Source organism: Hoplias malabaricus, chromosome 18 (genome assembly GCF_029633855.1).
Source record: "Hoplias malabaricus isolate fHopMal1 chromosome 18, fHopMal1.hap1, whole genome shotgun sequence".
In the NCBI taxonomy this organism is placed as follows: domain Eukaryota; kingdom Metazoa; phylum Chordata; class Actinopteri; order Characiformes; family Erythrinidae; genus Hoplias; species Hoplias malabaricus.
In genome coordinates, this window is record NC_089817.1 from 1,358,632 (window position 1) to 1,378,631 (window position 20,000).

At 48.3% G+C, this 20,000-nt stretch overlaps 2 protein-coding genes across 3 annotated transcripts in view; both read left to right on the forward strand.

The window, feature by feature from the left end:
- csgalnact1a (chondroitin sulfate N-acetylgalactosaminyltransferase 1a) overlaps positions 1-18,949 on the forward strand; it is a 40,055-nt gene extending 21,106 nt beyond the window's left edge. Inside the window, exons 5-8 of the mRNA XM_066650752.1 lie at positions 11,956-12,134; positions 12,316-12,410; positions 14,441-14,522; positions 15,261-18,949. Coding sequence (XP_066506849.1) covers positions 11,956-12,134; positions 12,316-12,410; positions 14,441-14,522; positions 15,261-15,550 — 646 coding nt within the window. The 3' untranslated portion in view covers positions 15,551-18,949. The remainder of the gene's footprint in view (positions 1-11,955; positions 12,135-12,315; positions 12,411-14,440; positions 14,523-15,260) is intronic.
- Positions 18,950-19,650: 701 nt separating this feature from the next.
- plpp1a (phospholipid phosphatase 1a) overlaps positions 19,651-20,000 on the forward strand; it is a 26,870-nt gene continuing 26,520 nt past the window's right edge. For both annotated transcript variants that reach the window (XM_066650381.1, XM_066650380.1), the window contains exons 1-2: positions 19,651-19,830; positions 19,947-20,000. The exon at positions 19,947-20,000 is cut by the window's right edge and continues 107 nt beyond it. The gene's annotated coding sequence lies outside the window, so the exon portion shown is untranslated. The remainder of the gene's footprint in view (positions 19,831-19,946) is intronic.

Below are 20,000 nucleotides of genomic sequence, written 5' to 3' on the forward strand. Positions count from 1 at the left end.
TTTCCTTGATGAAAGGGTGAAGGGAGCCTTGGTTAGGTCCCGTTTCTGTTCTCTTGCAGACATGGATGCCCCAAGTGCTTTCTTCTTCAACCTGGAACGTTCAGTTGCTCAGCAAAAGAGGATGGCCTGTCTTCGTCTCCCAGACGGGCGAGTGTCTACAGATAATAAGGAAATGCGAAGATATGCGGTGGACTTTTACTCTGCCCTGTACTCTGCTGAACACTGTGACTCTGACTGCGCTGCCCAGCTTCTGGAGGGACTGCCTCAGCTGGACTCTGAGGCCAAGACTGCTCTGGACTCTGAACTGACTTTGAAAGAACTTACTGCGGCGATTGGGCAGCTCCACACTGGACGATCCCCAGGCATTGATGGACTTCCAGCTGACTTTTATAAACACTTTTGGGAATGTCTTGGGGGTGATTTCTATGATGTAATTTGTGAATGCAGTAGGGATGGGGTTCTACCTGATTCGTGTTTGCGTGCTGTGTTATCGTTACTGCCAAAAAAAGGGGATTTGTCACTTTTAAAGAACTGGAGACCAGTCGCTCTTTTAACCACAGACTATAAGATTTTTTCCAAATGTCTGGCGAACAGACTTAAACACTCTCTCTCTGCCGTGGTGCATAAGGATCAGTCTTATTGTATCCCAGGCAGAACTATTATGGATAATTTGTTTTTGGTGCGGGACATTCTGGATCTTTGTAAGGTTTCTGGGAGATCTGTTGGGTTGATCGCTCTCGATCAAGAGAAGGCTTTTGATCGAGTTGATCACCAGTACCTTTTTAATGTTCTTAGAGTGTTTGGGGTTGGGGATGTTTTCTCAGGCTGGGTGAGGTTGCTGTATTCTGGGGCCTCCTGTATGGTGAAGGTGGGAGGTGGGCTAAGCAGACCAATTGGGGTTTCCCGTGGCATTAGGCAGGGGTGTCCGATGTCTGGTCAGTTGTACAGTTTGGCCATTGAACCATTGCTTTTTCGTCTGAGAGAGAGGATAGTGGGATTTCAAGTTGCACAAATACATCAGTGTCCAAGCATTGCACTTTCTGCCTACGCTGATGATGTTACAGTTTTTATTAATGATGAGCAAGACGTGAGGTTTTTGTCTGAGGCTTTAAAGTTGTATGAGAAGGCTTCTTCAGCTAAAGTCAATTGGGACAAAAGTGAGGCACTATGGGCTGGTCAGAGAAAGGCAGGGGGATTACCTTCCCTTCCAGGCAGCTTGAGGTGGGCTACAGAGGGCTTGAAGGTACTGGGCGTGTTTCTTGGGACAGATGAGTTCCAGAAACAAAACTGGAATGGCGCAGTGGAGAGAGTGTGTACCAAATTGTCTCAGTGGAAATGGTTGCTTCCCCAGTTGTCCTATAGGGGGAGGGTGCTGGTTGCCAATAACTTGGTTGCTTCCACCCTTTGGCACAGATTCAGTGTTCTACAGCCACCAGCTGGACTGATGCAAGAGGTACAGAGACTGTTGGTGACATTCTTCTGGACGGGTCAACACTGGATCAGATCCGCTGCCCTGTATCTGCCAGTTCAAGAGGGAGGACAGGGTTTGGTGGACATCAGGTCCAGGGTTATGGCCTTTCGTCTGCAGGTTGCTCAGAGACTGATGTGCCGAGAGCGTCCCGCATGGATGGACACTGGAAATGCACTCTTACAACGAGCTGGTGGTCTGAACTTTAATCTCCATCTTTTCCTCATGGACTTAAGAGAAGCTGAACTTAGAGGACTTACTCCGTTCTATAGATCTGTGATGGAGGCCTGGAGAGTCTTTGTAGTTTCCAGGTCGACTGAGACACCTGCCGGCACCTGGTTATTTGAGGAGCCATTGTTTCTAAATTCCTTTGTATCATCGCTTTTGTTGTCCTCAAATACTGTGCGCTCCCGTCTGCTGGCTGCAGGATTCTCAAAGCTGGGCCACTTGGTGACTACCACAGTGGAGACAGTGAGGGAAAGAACTGGTTTCACTTCCAGGCGTCTGTTGGATCGGCTTGTGGCTGAGATAAGGAGATCTTTGCCTGTAGACTGCCGGAATTTCTTGACCAATCTGCCCGCTGTTGCACAGTGGAGAGATGGCTGTCCGTATGAGTTTCCCACTCTGGTTGTGGCCCCTGCTGTTAGAGAATGGACTGAGGATGAGGGGCGTCTGTTGTCCCTCAACACCCCGACCCTGGGTGTCTTTACCACACTCGGGAGGAAGACCCTCTACCTGATCTGTGTGAAGGTTTCACAGTTCCAGTTGTTGACTGATGTTCCATCGACCAGGTGGTCTGAGTTTTTTGGCCCTGACTCCTCCCCCAAAGGCTGCTGGCGGACCTTGTACAAGTGTCCGATTGAGAAACGGACAGCTGACCTCCAGTGGAGGATAGTGCATGGGGCGATAGCTACGAATAGACATCGGGTGCACCTCGATCCAAGCGCTGATGAGGGCTGCCCTTTTTGTTCTGAGAGTGAGACTGTCTTTCATATGTTTGTGCAGTGCACCAGGCTGGGCATTTTATTTCAGTTGCTAACTGCGTGGTTTCTATCTCTTGGTGAAGTATTTTCTTTCCAGTTGTTTATCTTTGGGCCTAAGTACACAGTGAGGAGAAAGAAAGCTTTAGTGTTGATAAATTTTCTCTCCGGCACAGCGAAGTTAGCCATATGGAAGTCCAGGAAGAACCGGATGTTGGGTAGAGGTGCAGTGGAAGTGAGGGCAGTGTTTGAGGGACTAGTGGCTGCGCGACTCAGATTAGAGCATGCGTATTACAGACTGACTGGGAACTTGACGGAGTTTGAATCCATTTGGGGAATAAATGAAGTTCTGTGCAGAGTTCAGGAAAATGGTGATTTGATGTTGACTTTTTAGTCTTCCCTTTATTATAATCCTTTTAATGTTTATATAAATTATTACACGGTTTTGTAAGGTCTTTGTTTTCTGGCTATAATAAAGGTTTTATCAATCTCTCTATCCTCTCTCTCTCTCTCTCTCTCTCTCTCTTCTCTGTCTCTCTCTCTCTCTCTCTCTCTCTCTCTCTCTCTGTGCATGCTGGGAGTGAGCGGAGCGTCTGTGAGCGTGTGAGAGCGGTGGTGTGTGTGGCGTTGAGCTTGTGCTCTTTTTCCTTTTTGATATTTATTTTTCACTCTGGTGTTTGGTTTTTCCGAGTTTTCACACTCTTTTCTAAGCACTAGTTTTATCGATAATCCGCCGCGTGCGGTGTGGGGCGAGTAATGGCCTCTCGCTTTGCAGCGGCAATGCCGTCTCTCTCCCGTGCGAACGGGTTCAGGTGCGTTCCCCCGGCCCAGGCCTCGGTGGAGAACGTGCTGCTCGCGGTGGGGGGGAGAGTCGGGAATAGTAAGATCTGTTCCGCGTCGCGGATGAATAAAGCCGTGGTGGTGTTTGTGAGGGAGGAGCGGCTGGTTTCTAAACTGGTGGAGAGTGGGATTGAGGTTATGGAGAGTTTTGTGTCGGTGTCTCCTTTGTTCACGCCGGCGTCGAGGGTCACCATCTCCAACGTCCCACCCTTCGTTTCTAACGAGTCACTCAAAATAGAACTGAGCCGCTTTGGGAAGTTCGCGAGTGAAATGAAGATGATTCCTCTGGGCTGTAAGAACGAGGCACTGAAACACGTCATGTCTTTCAGGAGGCAGGTGTTTATGTTCTTGAACAGCCCAGACAAATCACTCGACGCCGTGTTCCGTGTGATTCACGATAATGACTCGTACACCGTGTACGCGACCACCGACAGTCTGAAATGTTTTCAGTGCGGGAGCAGTAGGCATAAGCGGTTCGACTGCCCTTTAAACGAACAGAGGGCCACGCAGGAGGACCAGGCCTCTACTGCAGCTGAGACGAGTGTGGTTCTGGAGAAGGGTGCTGTGAGTGACGCTCCTGCGGATGCTGGAGAGGGATCGTCGGGGACTCTAGCTCCGGAGGCAGGTCGTGGACAGGAGGTGAGTGAGCGGTTGGAGGGCAGTGTTGAAGCTAGTGGGGATGGTCAGGTTCAGGCTGAGCAGCCCACAGCTGGGCAGGAGGGTGAAGGGCCTACCACCATTATTAGTGGGGTAGGTAGTGAGGTGGTGGCTGGTGCTCAGGAGGTAGAGGTAGTTGGTGATGGGGTAGATGTTGTTGTTGAGACTAGTGAGGAGGTGAGTTTGGGACCTGGTGGTGGTATGGATTCAGGGGTGGTTCAGATTAGTGATCACTTGGGGAGTGGAGCTGATTCTCAGGAGAACGTGGGGGTGAGAGGTGCTGTAGTCACAGGGGGAGAGTTTATTGATCAGGTGAATATGGAGAATGTTTGTGGTGTGGATGTAGGCACTGAGTCTGGTGTTGAGGTGAGCGGAGGTGTAGGAGCTAAGGTGGGCGGAGGTGTAGGAGCTAAGGTGAGCGGTGGTGTAGGAGCTAAGGTGAGCGGTGGTGTAGGAGCTAAGGTGAGCGGTGGTGTAGGAGCTAAGGTGGGCGGAGGTGTAGGAGCTAAGGTGAGCGGTGGTGTAGGAGCTAAGGTGGGCGGAGGTGTAGGAGCTAAGGTGAGCGAAGGTGTAAGAGCTAAGGTGAGCGGAGGTGTAGGAGCTCAGGTGAACGGAGGTGTTAATACTCAGGTGAGTGGAGGTGTAGAAGCTCAAGTGAGTAGTAATGTAGGAGCTCGGGTGAGAGGAGGTGTAGGAGCTCAAGTGAGCGGAGGTGTTAATGTTCAGGTGAGCGGTGACTCTGAAGAGGCTGGACCGAGTACTGCAGGTTGTAGTTTTCAGGTGCTGGTACCAGAAGGTATCAGTGAATCTCAGTCTGGTTCAGCCTTGTCTCAGGAGGAGGCTATGGAGGAAGCTATGGAGGAGGACAGAATGTCTGAAGTGTCTGATTTTGGTGGGAGTCAGTCTGGAAGTGAAACGTTGTACTCTGTGGAGCAGATAAACTCGTTTTTAGATGTTACTAAGGGCAGACCTGTTGAGGTCAAGGATTTTTTCCCTGACCTGGACAAGTTTGTGTGTTCAGTTTTAATGGCACAGAAGACTAATAGTTACGACATTCTCTTAAAACAAAAGCGTTTCCGTTTAAAAAAACTCGTCACTGCGATCAGGAAAGTAAAAAGTGCTAAGTCTGGTGCGTCTCGTACCGGTCGTAAAAATGTCTGAACACGGAACACGTAGGAAGAGGGTCCCTCTTAATCTTTCTGCTGTTTTCCTGCTCTGTTACTGTTTCTCTCTCTTTTCTATCATTATGGGTTTTCTAAGGGTGGGCTCTCTAAACGTTAATGGTTTTAGAGACAAAGATAAACAGGCCCTTTTTTATGAATTTTTTTCCCTTAAGAAATTAAATATATGTTTTTTACAAGGGACTCATAGTGATGCCGCCTCAGCCTCTGAGTGGGGCCTGTGGTGGAAAGGGGAATGTTTTCTGAGCCACGGTTCGAACGTTAGCGCAGGGGTTGCGATTCTTTTTTCTCAGTCCTCTAGAGTGAGCGTACTGTCTGTAGAGGAAGTAGTAGCTGGACGACTTCTCATGGTTAAAGCCAGACTCAGTGATCATGTTTTTATTTTTATTAATGTGTATGCCCCAAACAGAGGTGCAGAAAGAGGTGAGCTGTTTGTGAGGCTGGAGCAGTTACTGCAGTCCCTACCTTCACACGGCACTGTTGTGTTGGGAGGGGATTGGAACTGCACTCTGGATTTTGTTAAGGACAGAAACGGTGAAGAGCCTCATCCTCAGTCCGCTCAGACTTTGGCCACGGTTCTATCTGGTTTTAATTTAGTTGATGTTTGGAGGGAAAAACACCCTTCTGTCAGACAGTACTCCTGGGTCAGGGTTTTTGAAGGGGGTGTGTATGCGGCCCGTTTGGATCGTTTTTATGTTTCTGATGGTGCTCGTAACATGATCGGTCAGTCCACCATTCAGCCCACCTCTTTCTCTGATCATCATTTATGTACTGTGGTCTTTTCTGTTGCTCCTCAGACCTATGGCAGCCCAATGTGGTATTTTAATAAGACACTTTTAGCAGACAAATCATTTTGTGATCATTTTAAACTGTTTTGGGGAGAGTGGGTCAGTAAAAAAGGTGACTATGTGAACCTTCTGCAATGGTGGGAAGTGGGGAAGGCCCAAATTAAAAACTTTTGTCAGGACTTCACCGCCTATTCCACCTCCAAACTGAGGGCGGCAGTGAGTAAACTGGAACAGGACATCTCTACAATACATGACAGCTTGATTCTACAGAATTCACTGGATCTACGGACGGATCTCTCAGCGAAGTTCCAGTGACATTCTAAAGGAGAAGGCAAAGGGAGCTCTGGTGCGGTCCAGGTTCATGTCGGTGCGGGACATGGATGCTCCTACTGCCTTCTTTTTTAATCTAGAGAAGTCTTCTCATCCACACAAGTCTTTGGTGTCTGTCCGTAAAGCAGACCCAAAACCATCACGGCAGACCCAGTGGAGGTGAAGAGACTGGCTGTGGATTTTTATACTGAACTGTACACTGCAGGTGCTCGGGATCAGCAGTGCTCCGCGACCCTGCTCGAGGATCTCCCTCAACTTGATGAGCACCACAAGCAGGACCTGGATACGACTTTGACGTTTGGAGAGCTCACCGCTGCTGTCACTCAGCTGTCATCTGGGAGAGCGCCTGGAATCGACGGTCTGCCGGTGGACTTCTACAAGGCTTTCTGGGGGATACTCGGGAGGGATTTGTACGAGGTTCTGATGGCCGGCCTCAATGCTGGGGTGCTCCCAAGTAGCTGTCAGCGCGCTGTTTTATCCCTCCTCCCGAAGAAGGGAGACCTCTGCTTTTTAAAAAACTGGAGACCCGTTTCACTGCTATGTGCTGACTACAAGATACTCTCCCGCTGTATTGCAAACAGACTCAAAGGTGTTTTAAGTACGATTGTTCATGAGGACCAGTCTTACTGTGTGCCTCGACGCTGCATCTATGACAATCTGTTTTTAATCAGAGACTTGTATGACTATGCAAAAATGTTTCATGTAGAGTTTGGCTTTTTATCATTGGACCAGGAAAAAGCATTTGATCGTGTAGATCACGATTATCTTTTTACAGTTTTACATGCTTTTGGTTTTGGTGATGTTTTTATGTCTTGGGTAAAACTGCTCTACTCAGGGGCCTCGTGTCTGATTAAGGCGGGAGGGGGTTTGAGTATTCCTGTGCCTGTCAGTAGGGGGATACGGCAGGGCTGTCCTTTGTCTGGGCAGCTCTACGCACTTGCAGTGGAACCCCTTCTGATTTTTATTAGAAAGAGACTCTCAGGCTTAAATATTATGAACGTTTTATATAAAGTATCTGCCTATGCAGACGATATAACGGTAATAGTTCAAAATGACCAGGATGTTATATCCCTGCAAGACACTCTAAATGTTTATAGTAAGGCCACCTCTGCCAAACTTAACTGGGACAAAACTGAGGCTTTGTGGTGTGGCTCTCACAACAGTATGTTGCCATCACTCCCGGGGGGGATTCGGTGGAGCAGGCACAGCATTAAGTTTTTAGGGGTTTGGCTGGGCACTGACGCAGCAATAGAAATGAACTGGGAAGGTGTTGTGGAGAAAGTTCGTGCCAGGTTGTCTTCATGGTCCTGGATGCTCCCCCAGTTATCGTACAGGGGTCGAGTGCTGGTCGTGAACAACCTCGTTGCATCAGCTTTGTGGCACAGGTTCACTGTTCTCAACCCACCCAGACAACTGATCAACGACATCCAGAAAATGCTTGTGAACTTCTTCTGGTCGGGACAACACTGGCTCCGAGCAGCGGTCCTGTCTCTGCCTGTGCAGGAGGGGGGACAGGGACTTATCGACATCCGGTCCAGAATCGCAACCTTGCGTCTACAGGCTGTGCAGCGGTTGCTGTACGGAGGAGAGCGGGGCTGGAAGGTCGTGGCCGGTGCTCTTTTGCGGCGCGCTGGTGGTCTGGGGCTGGACCGACACTTGTTCTCCCTTCTGCTGGAAGGAGTGGATTTGACGGGGCTGACTCCATTTTATACAGCAGCGCTGGAGGCATGGTGCCTGTTCTCTTTTTCAAGGGACAATTCCACGGAGCCTTCAGCGTGGATCTTCGAGGAGCCACTGTTTCACAACGCCTATTTTCCATCGTTACAGCTCGTCTCAGGAGCTTTGAGGACTGCCCTGCTGGAAAGTGGACTTGTTAAGGTTCGTGACCTGCGGAGGGGTGGAGACTGGGTGCCTGCGGAGCGGTTGGCTGAGATGGTCGGTCTGAGGTCGGTGCGGTTAGCTCAGCAGCTGCTGGACCGGCTGAGGGCTGACCTCTCTGCTGCTGCCTGTGAGTACCTGGACGCCACCCCGGTGGAACAACAACATCTGAGCCAGCAGGTCACGTTCCCTGAGCTGCTGATGGACATGGACTGGGAGGAATGGCAAGAGGGGCAGGGGACACTCCTGTCTTTAGACACCCCTGCTCTTGGGATTTTCAGTGTTTTACACAAGCGGACCCTGTACCAGGCCTGTGTCAAAACAATCCATCTCCGCAGCCTGAGGGACGTGAAGGAGTCTGGGTGGACCGAGGTTGTTCCGACTACTGCTTCCCCTAAACGTAGCTGGCGGTCCCTGTACAAACGACCCATCGAGAAGAGGGTGGGTGACCTCCAGTGGAGGATTGTACATGGGATTATAGCCACAAACAGACACGTGGCACGGATTGATCCCGCACTTGGGGACGGCTGTCCTTTCTGTGGTGAGACCGAGACCTTGTCCCACTTGTTCTTGCTGTGTGCCCGGCTACATCCCATCCTGGGTGTGGTTAAAGAGTGGGGCATGAAATTTTTAGGCTCTTTTACTGATTGTCTTTTCTTTTATGGTCCTGAGTACTCGGCTTCAAATAAGAATAGAGTAGTGATTTTAAATTTTCTATACGGTGCTGCGAAACTGGCCATCTGGTGCACCAGAAAAAATAGAATGAAAGGAACTGGGGGTACTGACCCCGTCATGATGGTCAGGGGTTTGATTTTAAAGAGGCTCACTGTAGAGTTCAGCTACTACTCTGTGACTGATAATGTGGACTGTTTCTTTGCTGTGTGGGGGGCTGGGGGCTTGCTCTGTGAACCCGATGGACTGGATGGTTTCATTTATTTATTTAATTTCTACTTTCTTTGATTTCAGTTAATTGAGTCTTTGAACTTGGTTACTGTTTTTGTTTGTAAATAATTTTGAATTAAAGGTGTGTTGAACGTCTCTCTGTGTCTCTCTCTCTCTCTCTGTCTCTCTCTCTCTCTCTCTCTCTCTCTCTCTCTCCTCTGTCTCTCTCTCACTCCCCCCTCACTCTTTCTATCTCTCTTCCCCCACTCCCTTCATTATTGATGTGTGTGTGTGTGTGCGTGCTTGTGTGTGCGTGTGCGTGCTTGTGTGTGCGTGTGCGTGCTTGTGTGTGTGTGTGTGTGTGTGTGTGTGTGTGCTTGTGCGTGCTTGTGTGTGTGCGTGTGTGTGTCCTGCAGAGTGGATGTGTGTGAGGACTGTTGATGTTGATGATGGAGAGAGTGTATCAGCAGCACTTCACACAGTGTATGATATTCTGCTCCGATTGGAGCAAAGGTCTGACAGGGGGCGGGGCTTATTAATCAGTATTGATCAGGTCTGTGTATTGATTGGGGTTGTGTATTGATCAGGGCTGTGTATTGATCAGGGCTGTGTATTGATTAGGGCTGTGTATTGATCGGGGTTTTGTATTGATCAGGGCTGTGTATTGATCAGGGCTGTGTATTGATCGGGGTTGTGTATAGATCAGGGCTGTGTATAGATTGGGATTGTGTATTGATCAGGGCTGTGTATTGATCAGGGCTGTGTATTGATCAGGGCTGTGTATTGATCGGGGTTGTGTATAGATCAGGGCTGTGTATAGATCAGGGCTGTGTATAGATCAGGGTTGTGTATTGATCAGGGCTGTGTATTGATCAGGGCTGTGTATTGATTAGGGCTGTGTATTGATCGGGGTTTTGTATTGATCAGGGCTGTGTATTGATCAGGGCTGTGTATAGATCAGGGCTGTGTATAGATTGGGATTGTGTATTGATCAGGGCTGTGTATTGATCAGGGCTGTGTATTGATCGGGGTTGTGTATAGATCAGGGCTGTGTATAGATCAGGGCTGTGTATAGATCAGGGCTGTGTATTGATCAGGGCTGTGTATTGATCAGGGCTGTGTATTGATCGGGGTTGTGTATAGATCAGGGCTGTGTATAGATCAGGGCTGTGTATAGATTGGGATTGTGTATTGATCAGGGCTGTGTATTGATCAGGGCTGTGTATTGATCGGGGTTGTGTATAGATCAGGGCTGTGTATAGATCAGGGCTGTGTATTGATCAGGGCTGTGTATTGATCAGGGTTGTGTATTGATTGGAATTGTGTATTGATCAGGTCTGTGTATTGATTGGGGTTGTGTATTGATTGGGGTTGTGTATTGATCAATGCTGTGTATTAATAGCAAATGTGTATTGATTAGTGTAGTTTATTGATTAGGTTTGTGTATTGATTGGAATAGTGTATTAATGGATTGCATTATGGGGAAAAAAACAGCCAATCAAAAAGCTTTGTACCAGCACACATCACGTGATTGGACCAGGCGATCTGTGACTGGGTCGATGCCTGGGTCAGAACCGGTCAAACCTGAAAATCAGAAGAAAGGAGAAGAGTCTTATTTATCAGATGACATTATATTTCCCCCTACATCTCTACTACAGTTTTAACGTTTAATCCTCAGAAATAAAGGCTACGTCAGTTTTATCTGGATGTGAAATAAACGAAGAGTGGCCTCTGGCTCTAAAAGATCACAGTGAAAATGCAGCAGCCGCTTTAATTCTGAGTGGTTTTAAAATGGTGATGTAAAGAGAAATGGGGCTGTTTTTGCTTCATGAAAACACACAACAACCCTTCACCGTTCAGCTGACCTCCGGCTTCTTATTATACTTCACTTCTCACAGAGGAGCGCTATAAAGAGCTGTTTGCTCGTGTTTATGAGAGAAATGAAAGCTGGTTATTGTTATGAATCTGAGAGAATCTGTGAGGTGAGTCAGGAGATATTTATATAAAACTTTGCTTTCTCTGGACCCTGTGACCTGAGCTCATTTATCTGTGTGTGTGTGTGTGTGTTTGAGTGTGTGTGTTTGAGTGTGTGTGTTTGAGTGTGTGTGTTTGAGTGTGTGTGTGAGTGTGTGAGTGTGTGTGTGAGTGTGTGTGTGTGTGTGTGAGTGTGAGTGTGTGTGTGAGTGTGTGTGTGAGTGTGTGTGTGAGTGTGTGTTTGAGTGTGTGTGTGTGAGTGTGTGTGTGTGTGTGTGTGAGTGTGTGTGTAATAACTGGCTTGGAGCTACAGTCACTGGAAAAAGGAAAAAGGAGTTGTTCTAGACGTTCCTCAAACCTCAGCTACAGGACAAATATCATAAAAGGAACTGTCTGCTTTGGTCGGAGGCAGGTTAAATCACAGATACACACACACACACACACACACACACACACACACACACACACAGAGAGAGAGATAAATATATTCAGTCCACAGGTCCCAGTGTCCAGAGAAAGCAAACGTTTGTTTTCATGACTTGTGGGGACTTTACCCAAAACATAACCGTAAGCTCCTAACCTCACACTGACCCTGACCTCACACCTGCTTTAAAGCGGCTCTTGTTTTGATGTTGGGTTTAAACTGAATGACGTGAGATGACTGCATTCTGAAATTCCACGTGTTTGTGCAGTTACACATTTCCACCAGAGAGGTCTCCAAATCCCCAATCCACAAAAAATGAACCAGACAGATTCTTCACACATTTTCATTCAAGTAATGAAGCAGCCATTATACTGACACCTAGTGGTCTGGAGGTGTCCGACTGTGTGTGTGTGTGTGTGTGTGTGTAAGGGGGAGATTATTACAAATAATACGTTTTTTTTGTAAAATGACCATGGACCATTCTCCCCGTCTCTCTCTCTCTCTCTCTCTCTCTCTCTCTCTCTCTCTCTCTCTCTCTCTCTCTCTCTCTCAGAGAAATGAACTTCCGTAACTTCACGCTGATCCACCTGAATGAGGAGTTTTCTCGCGGCCGAGGGCTGGACGTTGGAGCTCGAGCGTGGAGAGGAGGAAACGTCCTACTCTTCTTCTGTGACGTGGACATCGTCTTCACCTCTGACTTCCTCAACACCTGCAGACTCCACTCTCAGCCAGGTGTGTGTGTGTGTGTGAGAGAGAGAGAGAGAGAGAGAGAGAGAGAAAGAGAGAGAGAGAGAATAACCCAAAGTTCATTTAAATTTGAGTTAGTGGAGGAATAATGGAAATTTGTTATTTTTCTAAATTATTGTACTTTAAATCCCTGATCTCTCTCTCTCTCTCTCTCTGTGTGTTACAGGGAAGAAGGTGTTCTACCCGGTTCTGTTCAGTCAGTATAACCCAGCGGTGATCTACGGCAGCACTGAACACATTCCTCCCATCGAGCAGCAGCTGGTAACTTCACTGTCACATCACGTCACGTCACGTTTGATCGATTACAGCCCACAGTGCGATTAAACATATCCAGTAATTACACACACACACACACACACCCAGAGTGTTTCTATTCTGGAGGAGCACCAGGGGCTGGAGTGTGATAAACAGGGGCCTCTTCATGGGGATTACAGGGAGAATCTGGGAGTGTTTATCCGAGACCCAGTTGGATGCAACATCTTAAGTTTTTCTGTTAAAGCTGTCACACTCTCCCCCTTCTCCACAAGTTACTCAGAGCCCAGGGGCTGAATCTATGGCAACACACACAGACCTCTGCTCCACACATGAGCAGCACCTGACCTCACTAACAGTAATGTGACAGAATGAGGCTCAGTCCTCACAACCAATGAAAAGCCTTCCCAGAAGATGAGAGACACCAGAGCATCACCGACTCTTCGCCATAATCCACCACGTTAGTTTTAATAATACATCGACTGGGAATTTCACTGTGAACGTGTTGTTCATCTGTAGCTGCAGCGCACTACAGGAAGTGCAGGGGGCAGTATAAAACTGCGCAGGTGCGTCTTGAAATGCAAACACATGCCGCTTATTGTGGCTTTAGACATGTGCTGCTTTAGTTGTTTAGTTCTTTCTAGAATTACAAACCTGCCACTCAATTCCACCTTAAATGGTGCAACAGCTTACAAGTCAATGCTCGGTTCCACCTTAAATATTAAGCAGCTCCGTACTCCTGTTCTGCTTTAAGAGGTTCTGGAATTATATTCTAGTGCCTCCCCCCACCCCAGCTCTGAGACTCCACCTTAAACAGTGCCTGGGAACATTCTGCTGCTCTTAAGTTCTACCTTAAATGGTTTACATTCAAATCACTTTCCTTGGTGCTGTAAGAGCTACTTAAAATAAACATGGCACTTAAAAAAGGGCCTTAATGTGGTCGCCGTGGCCGCTGTCTCCACAATAACAAAGGTTTATGAAGTTATGAATACTGATCACCTGTTAAAACACACTGATTACTACCTTAAACTCACACGACGACTTTTACAGCTTTGAGAATACAAACAGAAACACAAGGCTGTGCAGAGCTTATTGATATTTAGGTGTATTTTTCTTTCAATTTTAACCGTTCACTAATTAACTAATAGGAAAAAATAATATATAAATAATCTACAGATTTGTCGACTGCTAAAATCGTCATTAGGTGCAGCTTGTTTCTCTGAAGAGGTGTTGGATGAGCAGGTGTCCAGCCGCGTGTACGACACCGGGATCAGACTACACGAATGTAGCCCGATACTGTCCTGTCCGATAAATGTCCAGCGTCGGAACCGAACCTGAGCGTCGGGGAGTGCGACAGAATCAAAGAACAGCGATGTGTGACGCCCCACGACTCCTCGAGTCGAGTTGTTTGGATCTTTTGGCCCGGTCTGATATTTCCTATGCCATGTTCCTGACGATGACCAATAGGAGACAGAGCTCTGTCCGGCGCACATCTGTAAACACGGAGAAGAGAGAGAGGGAGGCTCTGCTGCAGCTGTCAGTGGAACAACCGAACTGAGGACACGCTCTGGACGTGTAACACACTCCCTCAGGTTCTCTTTGTAGGAGACGGTCCACACCGTGCTCTCCGTAACACCCAGGAACCGCCCACTATCGCTTTTACTTCTTCTTCTTTTTAGATCAAAACCTCCAGCATCACACACAGGGCTTCTGTCGCCGTGATTCAGTTTCTGACCCATCTCCCGACGACCTCTGAACTCACGCAACGACCCGAACGAAGAGTGGTCCGTGTGGTGTCCCCAGTCCCCCGCCCGAGACACGGCATTAACGTATAGCTCTGATGTGACACAGTGAACGTCCTGAAAGACTCCAAAAGGGCTGTTGTTTAGGAAGCGTCTGTGTTTGAGTTCTGTTCTAATGTGTGGAGGGTCTTCTGTCGCCTTCTGATCTCAGAGAGACGTAGAGAGTGGTGCAGAGGGCAGATGGAGGTCTGACAGAAGGTTCTGGACTCCTCAGTCTCGTTTGTTCTCTCTCTGCAGGTCATTAAGAAGGACACAGGCTTCTGGAGGGATTTCGGGTTTGGAATGACCTGCCAGTACAGATCCGACTTCATCAACATCGGTAAACACACAGCGCCCTACACACACCGCATTCATCAGCTTCGTGAAGTGTTTACAAACAACTTAATCATATATTCATTTACATATTTGCTCCAGCTGCATCCTGGGAGAAATCTGCAGCGATGTGGTTATGGGGAACATCTGTGTGGGGACGTTTATACCATCAGTTCCATTAAAACCTCCTCCTCCTTTCTACACTCACGGTCCATTCACTTTGTAATTCTGCCCCGCATACGTTATTAGCCCTGCTCCTCACTGGTCAGCACTGACGTGGTGGTGGTGTGTTCGTGTGTGTTGTGCTGGTGTAGAGTGGATCAGACACAGCAGTGCTGCTGGAGTTTATAAACCCTGTGTCCACTCTCTGTCCACTCTGTGAGACACTCCTCCCTCGTTGGTCCACCTTGTAGATGTAGAGTCAGAGACAGTAGCTCATCTGTCGCTGCACAGTGTGTGTCGCTCGTCCTCTAGTCCTTCATCAGTGACACAGGACGCTGTCGGCTGGATGTTTTTGGTCGGTGGACTGTTCTCAGTCCAGACACTGAGGGGTTTAAAAACTCCAGCAGCACTGCTGTGTCTGATCCACTCTACACCAGCACAACACACACTAACACACCACCACCACGTCAGTGTCACTGCAGCGCTGAGAATGATCCAGAACAAGGGGAAAGGGGGATAAATTCATACGCATCATGCTCATTTGATGATCGTGTGTGTGTGTGTGTGTTTCCGTTCCTCTCAGGGGGGTTCGATGTGGACATTAAAGGATGGGGAGGAGAGGATGTTCATCTCTACAGGAAATACCTGCACAGTCACCTGCTGGTGGTCCGGGCTCCGTCTCGGGGGCTGTTCCACCTGTGGCACGAGAAGCTGTGTGCGGACGAGCTGCATCCGGACCAGTACAAGATGTGCATGCAGTCCAAGGCCATGAACGAAGCCTCGCACGGGCAGCTGGGCATGCTGCTCTTCAGACACGAGATCGAGGCTCACCTCCGCAAGCAGAAACACCGCGGCGCCGCCAAAAAGTCCTGAGCCCACCTTTAACCCCACCTCCCCGTCACACGCAGGCCCTGGCGCCCCGGAGATCCGAGGACAAGGGAGGGAGGTGGTGTTGGGTCCGGAGGACTCCAGGAGATGCTGGGAAAAGACCCCCGTCCAGACTTAACTGAGCCTTGAGGTGGACGGACGTACTCACGAATCAAACAGGATGTGTGTGGATGTTGTTATGAATGTTTCTGCTCAGGTCTGTAGAGTCCGCCCTGTCCACTTCATCTCATCCCCAGGTCCTACGCGCCTCACCTCCGGAGTTATTGGGCTGAGACACACGAGACACGTCGGAGGTGTGCCTCTCACCCCGTGTGACTGAGCAGACTGACCGGAGGACACTCGGGACTGACCCGTCACGCTGGAAACAATCCTTCAGTCAGTCAGTGCCTGAGAAACATGTGAAAAGAGGCTTTTATAAAGTAATGAGGAATAGAACGGAGCGGCAGAGTCTGAGGGGTTGATTAGAATTAGAATCAGTTTATTGGCCTCAGTGCTGCCCACAGGAGTAAACCCAATCCGTGCAGTGAAACAAACATGTACACACACACTAGTGAACACTAGCGGGCGGTGGGCAGCCCCTAGCCACGGAACCCAGGGAGCACTTAAGGGTTAGGTGCCTTGCTTAAGGGCACTTCAGTCACAACGACCAGGCCACGGCTGCCCCCTGTGATTCATATGCCGCTGTCTTTATAAACACATGAATTTACAGGTGTGTAGGGGCAACAAAGCCTTCCTCAGGGCACAGCCTGCACACCTCAGCTGCACCTACGCTACCTGTCAGTCCCAGTCCAGTCAGGAACACCCGGCTGGGTCTCAGGTAACTTCAGAGTTCCGTGTTTCAGTGTTGACCACAAGGGGGCAGAAGATACATCAAATAATTGCTCTTGAGCTCCCCCTACAGTTGCAGACTGTAATTCACTTTTACAGCACTGGGTGGGGGTGGTTTCCGACCCTCCTCCCAAAGTTCCATAGTGTAGTTTCTGCAGTGCTGAGGCCAGAGTAGCAACCACAGGAACTCCATTCTCCCTGTTACAGCTCAGTGGCGCATCACAGTGAATTTGAAGCTGTAATATTAAAGTAAAAAAATGACCTAGTGTTGCTTTAATCCCACAACAGGGAAATGCAATGGTACAGCAGTATGTGAAGTTAATATATTATATGAAGGTAGGTATTGCACATCTGAGGCACGGTGATCAGTTCTGACCCAAATATGTGAACGTTGAGGGCCCCTGTAGGGGGCAGTATTGCCGACTATGCACTAAAAGTGATTAGGGGGCAGGACATAAGTAAAAGTGTGTGTAAAAATAACTTACTCCTGTAACAACACTCAGAAACATGGTTAACGTTATGAAAAGATGGTTATACTGACACCTAGTGGAGATGCTGTAGTAAACCCCCTCTGTGGAGCATTACCTGGTTCGTTCAGGGACTGACACTCTCATGAAGGGCGCATATAATGAGTCATCACTTTCCTCGACAGGGTTGAGTTTTGCTGTTGAATGTCTGTCAAAATGAAAGGAAGAATGAATGAATGAAGGTTACACTTCGCAGCACTTTTCCAGACCCCCACTGTGTTTTCTTTATATACTTTGAGGCATTAAAGTGTCAGTTCCACCTCCAGCAACGTGCACTATTAGGACGAGAGGAGACGGGAGGGAGTGACCCCATCACAAGGACTACATCTGGTTTGTGAGGCCTTCTTCCAGGAGGAATGTAGTGGGCTGAGAAGACGGACAGATTAGGGGACAGCGCAGTGTGGGACTAAGACATGGCTCCGTCCTCAGGGCCTCCTCCTCTCTCTCTCCCCGCTGTTATCAGCTTCATATTTATCTCTGATTACTGTTCTGAGGGAAACCTGCCTCTGGAGGATGGATTTTAATGGACCTGGGTCAGAGCGCCCTCTTGTGACCCACAGAGCAAATGCAGGAAGCATTTTGAGGCCTTTTCAGGGCAAATGTTGAACACGTTGTGTGTGTGTGTGTGTGTGTGTGTGTGTGTGTGTGTGGGAGGGGTGTATCAGTCAGTCGTTGAAGCTAATGTTGGAGCAGGAGAAATGGTGAGTGTGAGGATCTGAGGGCCACACTGTGATGGTTATAATGTTTTGGTCGGTCTCCAGAACTCGGGTGTTGTGGGGTGTTCACAGTGTGAACTTGTCAGAACTGAACCAATGTGGCTTAACATAGGACGAGCAGTGACCCGGTCCAGTTTAACTGGGTCATGAGAGAATGAGTGATGATTGAGTGATTGGTGAGTGATGAGCAAGTGATGGGTGAGTGATGACTGAGTGAGTAAATGTTGACTGAGTGATGGGTGAGTGATGGGTGAGTGATGGGTGAGTGATGGGTGAGTGATGGGTGAGTGATGAGTGAGTGATGAGCGAGTGATTGGTGAGTGATTGGTGAGTGATTGGTGAGTGATGAGCGAGTGATGGGTGAGTGATTGGTGAGTGATGAGTGAGTGATTGGTGAGTGATGAGTGAGTGAGTGAATGATGAGCGAGTGATGGGTGAGTGATGAGCGAGTGATGGGTGAGTGATTGGTGAGTGATGAGTGAGTGATTGGTGAGTGATGAGTGAGTGAGTGAATGATGAGTGAGTGATTGGTGAGTGATGAGTGAGTGATGAGTGAGTGAGTGAATGATGAGTGAGTGATGGGTGAGTGATGAGTGAGTGATGACTGAGTGAGTGATGACTGAGTGAGTGATGAGTGAGTGATGAGTGAGTGATGAGTGAGTGATGAGTGAGTGATGAGTGAGTGATGAGTGAGTGATTGGTGAGTGATGAGCGAGTGATGGGTGAGTGAGTGATGACTGAGTGAGTGAATGATGAGCGAGTGATGGGTGAGTGATGACTGCGTGAGTGAATGATGGGTGAGTGATGAGTGAGTGATGGGTGAGTGGTGACTGAGTGAGTGAATGTTGACTGAGTGATGGGTGAGTGATGAGTGAGTGATGACTGAGTGATTGGTGAGTGATGAGTGAGTGAGTGAATGATGAGTGAGTGATGGGTGAGTGATGAGTAAATGATGAATGAGTGAAAAACAAGAAGTGAATTATAAACAGCAGATGTTTGAAGTGGGATTGTTTTCAACTGAAACGAAATGGACTTTAATCAAGTCATGCCTCAGACACATCAGATTTTCCAATGTTTGCTGTAAATAAGAGATTGTACTGTGTATTCCTCACGTGTTTATTCCTGCAGAGCCCCTGCTGAACTGTCTGAGGACTGTGGGATAAAACTGTGACCTGCGCTCGCCTCAGAAACCGTTCTCACAAAGAGTCTGTAACTATTTTATGGAAATTATATTTTGTTTTGTAAAATTTGAATGAATGCTCTGAGCCTTTTATCTCTGTATTTAAACAATAACAACGTAGATTTATTAAGAATAACCTTTAAAATAAACAATAAATCATTCACTGTGTCTCCATCGCTGTTCATTAATTTATAACTGCGCTACTGAATAAGACCTGGGTGTGTTTACCTCGCTTCACCACCAGGGGGCAGCAGTCTTTTGTTATTGTGTGTGTCTGGGTGAGTGTGAGAATGTGTGTGTGTATAGCGTCAGTATAAAGTCTATTTCAGTAATATTCAGTCCACGGACCAAAACATCCAGCCGACGTCCAAGGAACTAGAGGACGACAGATGAGCTACTGTCTCTGACTCTACATCTACAAGGTGGACCAACGAGGGAGGAGTGTCTCACAGAGTGGACAGAGAGTGGACACAGGGTTTAAAAACTCCAGCAGCACTGCTGTGTCTGATCCACTCTACACCAGCACAACACACACTAACACACCACCACCACGTCAGTGTCACTGCAGCACTGAGAATGATCCACCACCACATCACACCTGCTCTGTGGGGGTCCTGAGCGCTGAGGAACAGGGGGAGAGAGGGGTAATAAAAGTATGCAGAGCCACACTAGTTTGCTATTTATTACAGCGCAAATGCACAGAGCTCCTGTGAGTGTTGAAATTAAGAGGCTTTAACGTAGTGGCTGCCCCGGGCTCTTTTAAAGGCGTGGCCTCAGAGTCTCGTGACGCTAAAGGAGGCGTGGTCTTTGGTGAAGCCCGTGTCACGTGACTCAGGGCAGCAGTGTGTCTGCCTGAGAGACAGAGAGAGAGCGAGAGAGAGGAGCTGCGGCGGGACGCTGACTGTTAGTTGTTTGTTTGTCGTTGTTTATCTGTTGTTTTTGAGCGTTTGAGATGCTCGGCGGCTCTGGAGGACCGTCGCGAGGCCGCCTGCTCCAGCTGCACGTTATTTACAGGTCACTGTCAGTCGCCATTTCTCCCCTTTCTTCTTTAAAAGCCGGAGTAAGCTGAATGCTGTTGTTGTTGTTGTTTATTCCTCCTTTGATGTTGTTGTTTGTCTTGTTTATTTCAGCCCGCGCTGTTTGTTGTGAACCTGCTGCTGTCAGACCCGAAGCCCCAGGAGAGC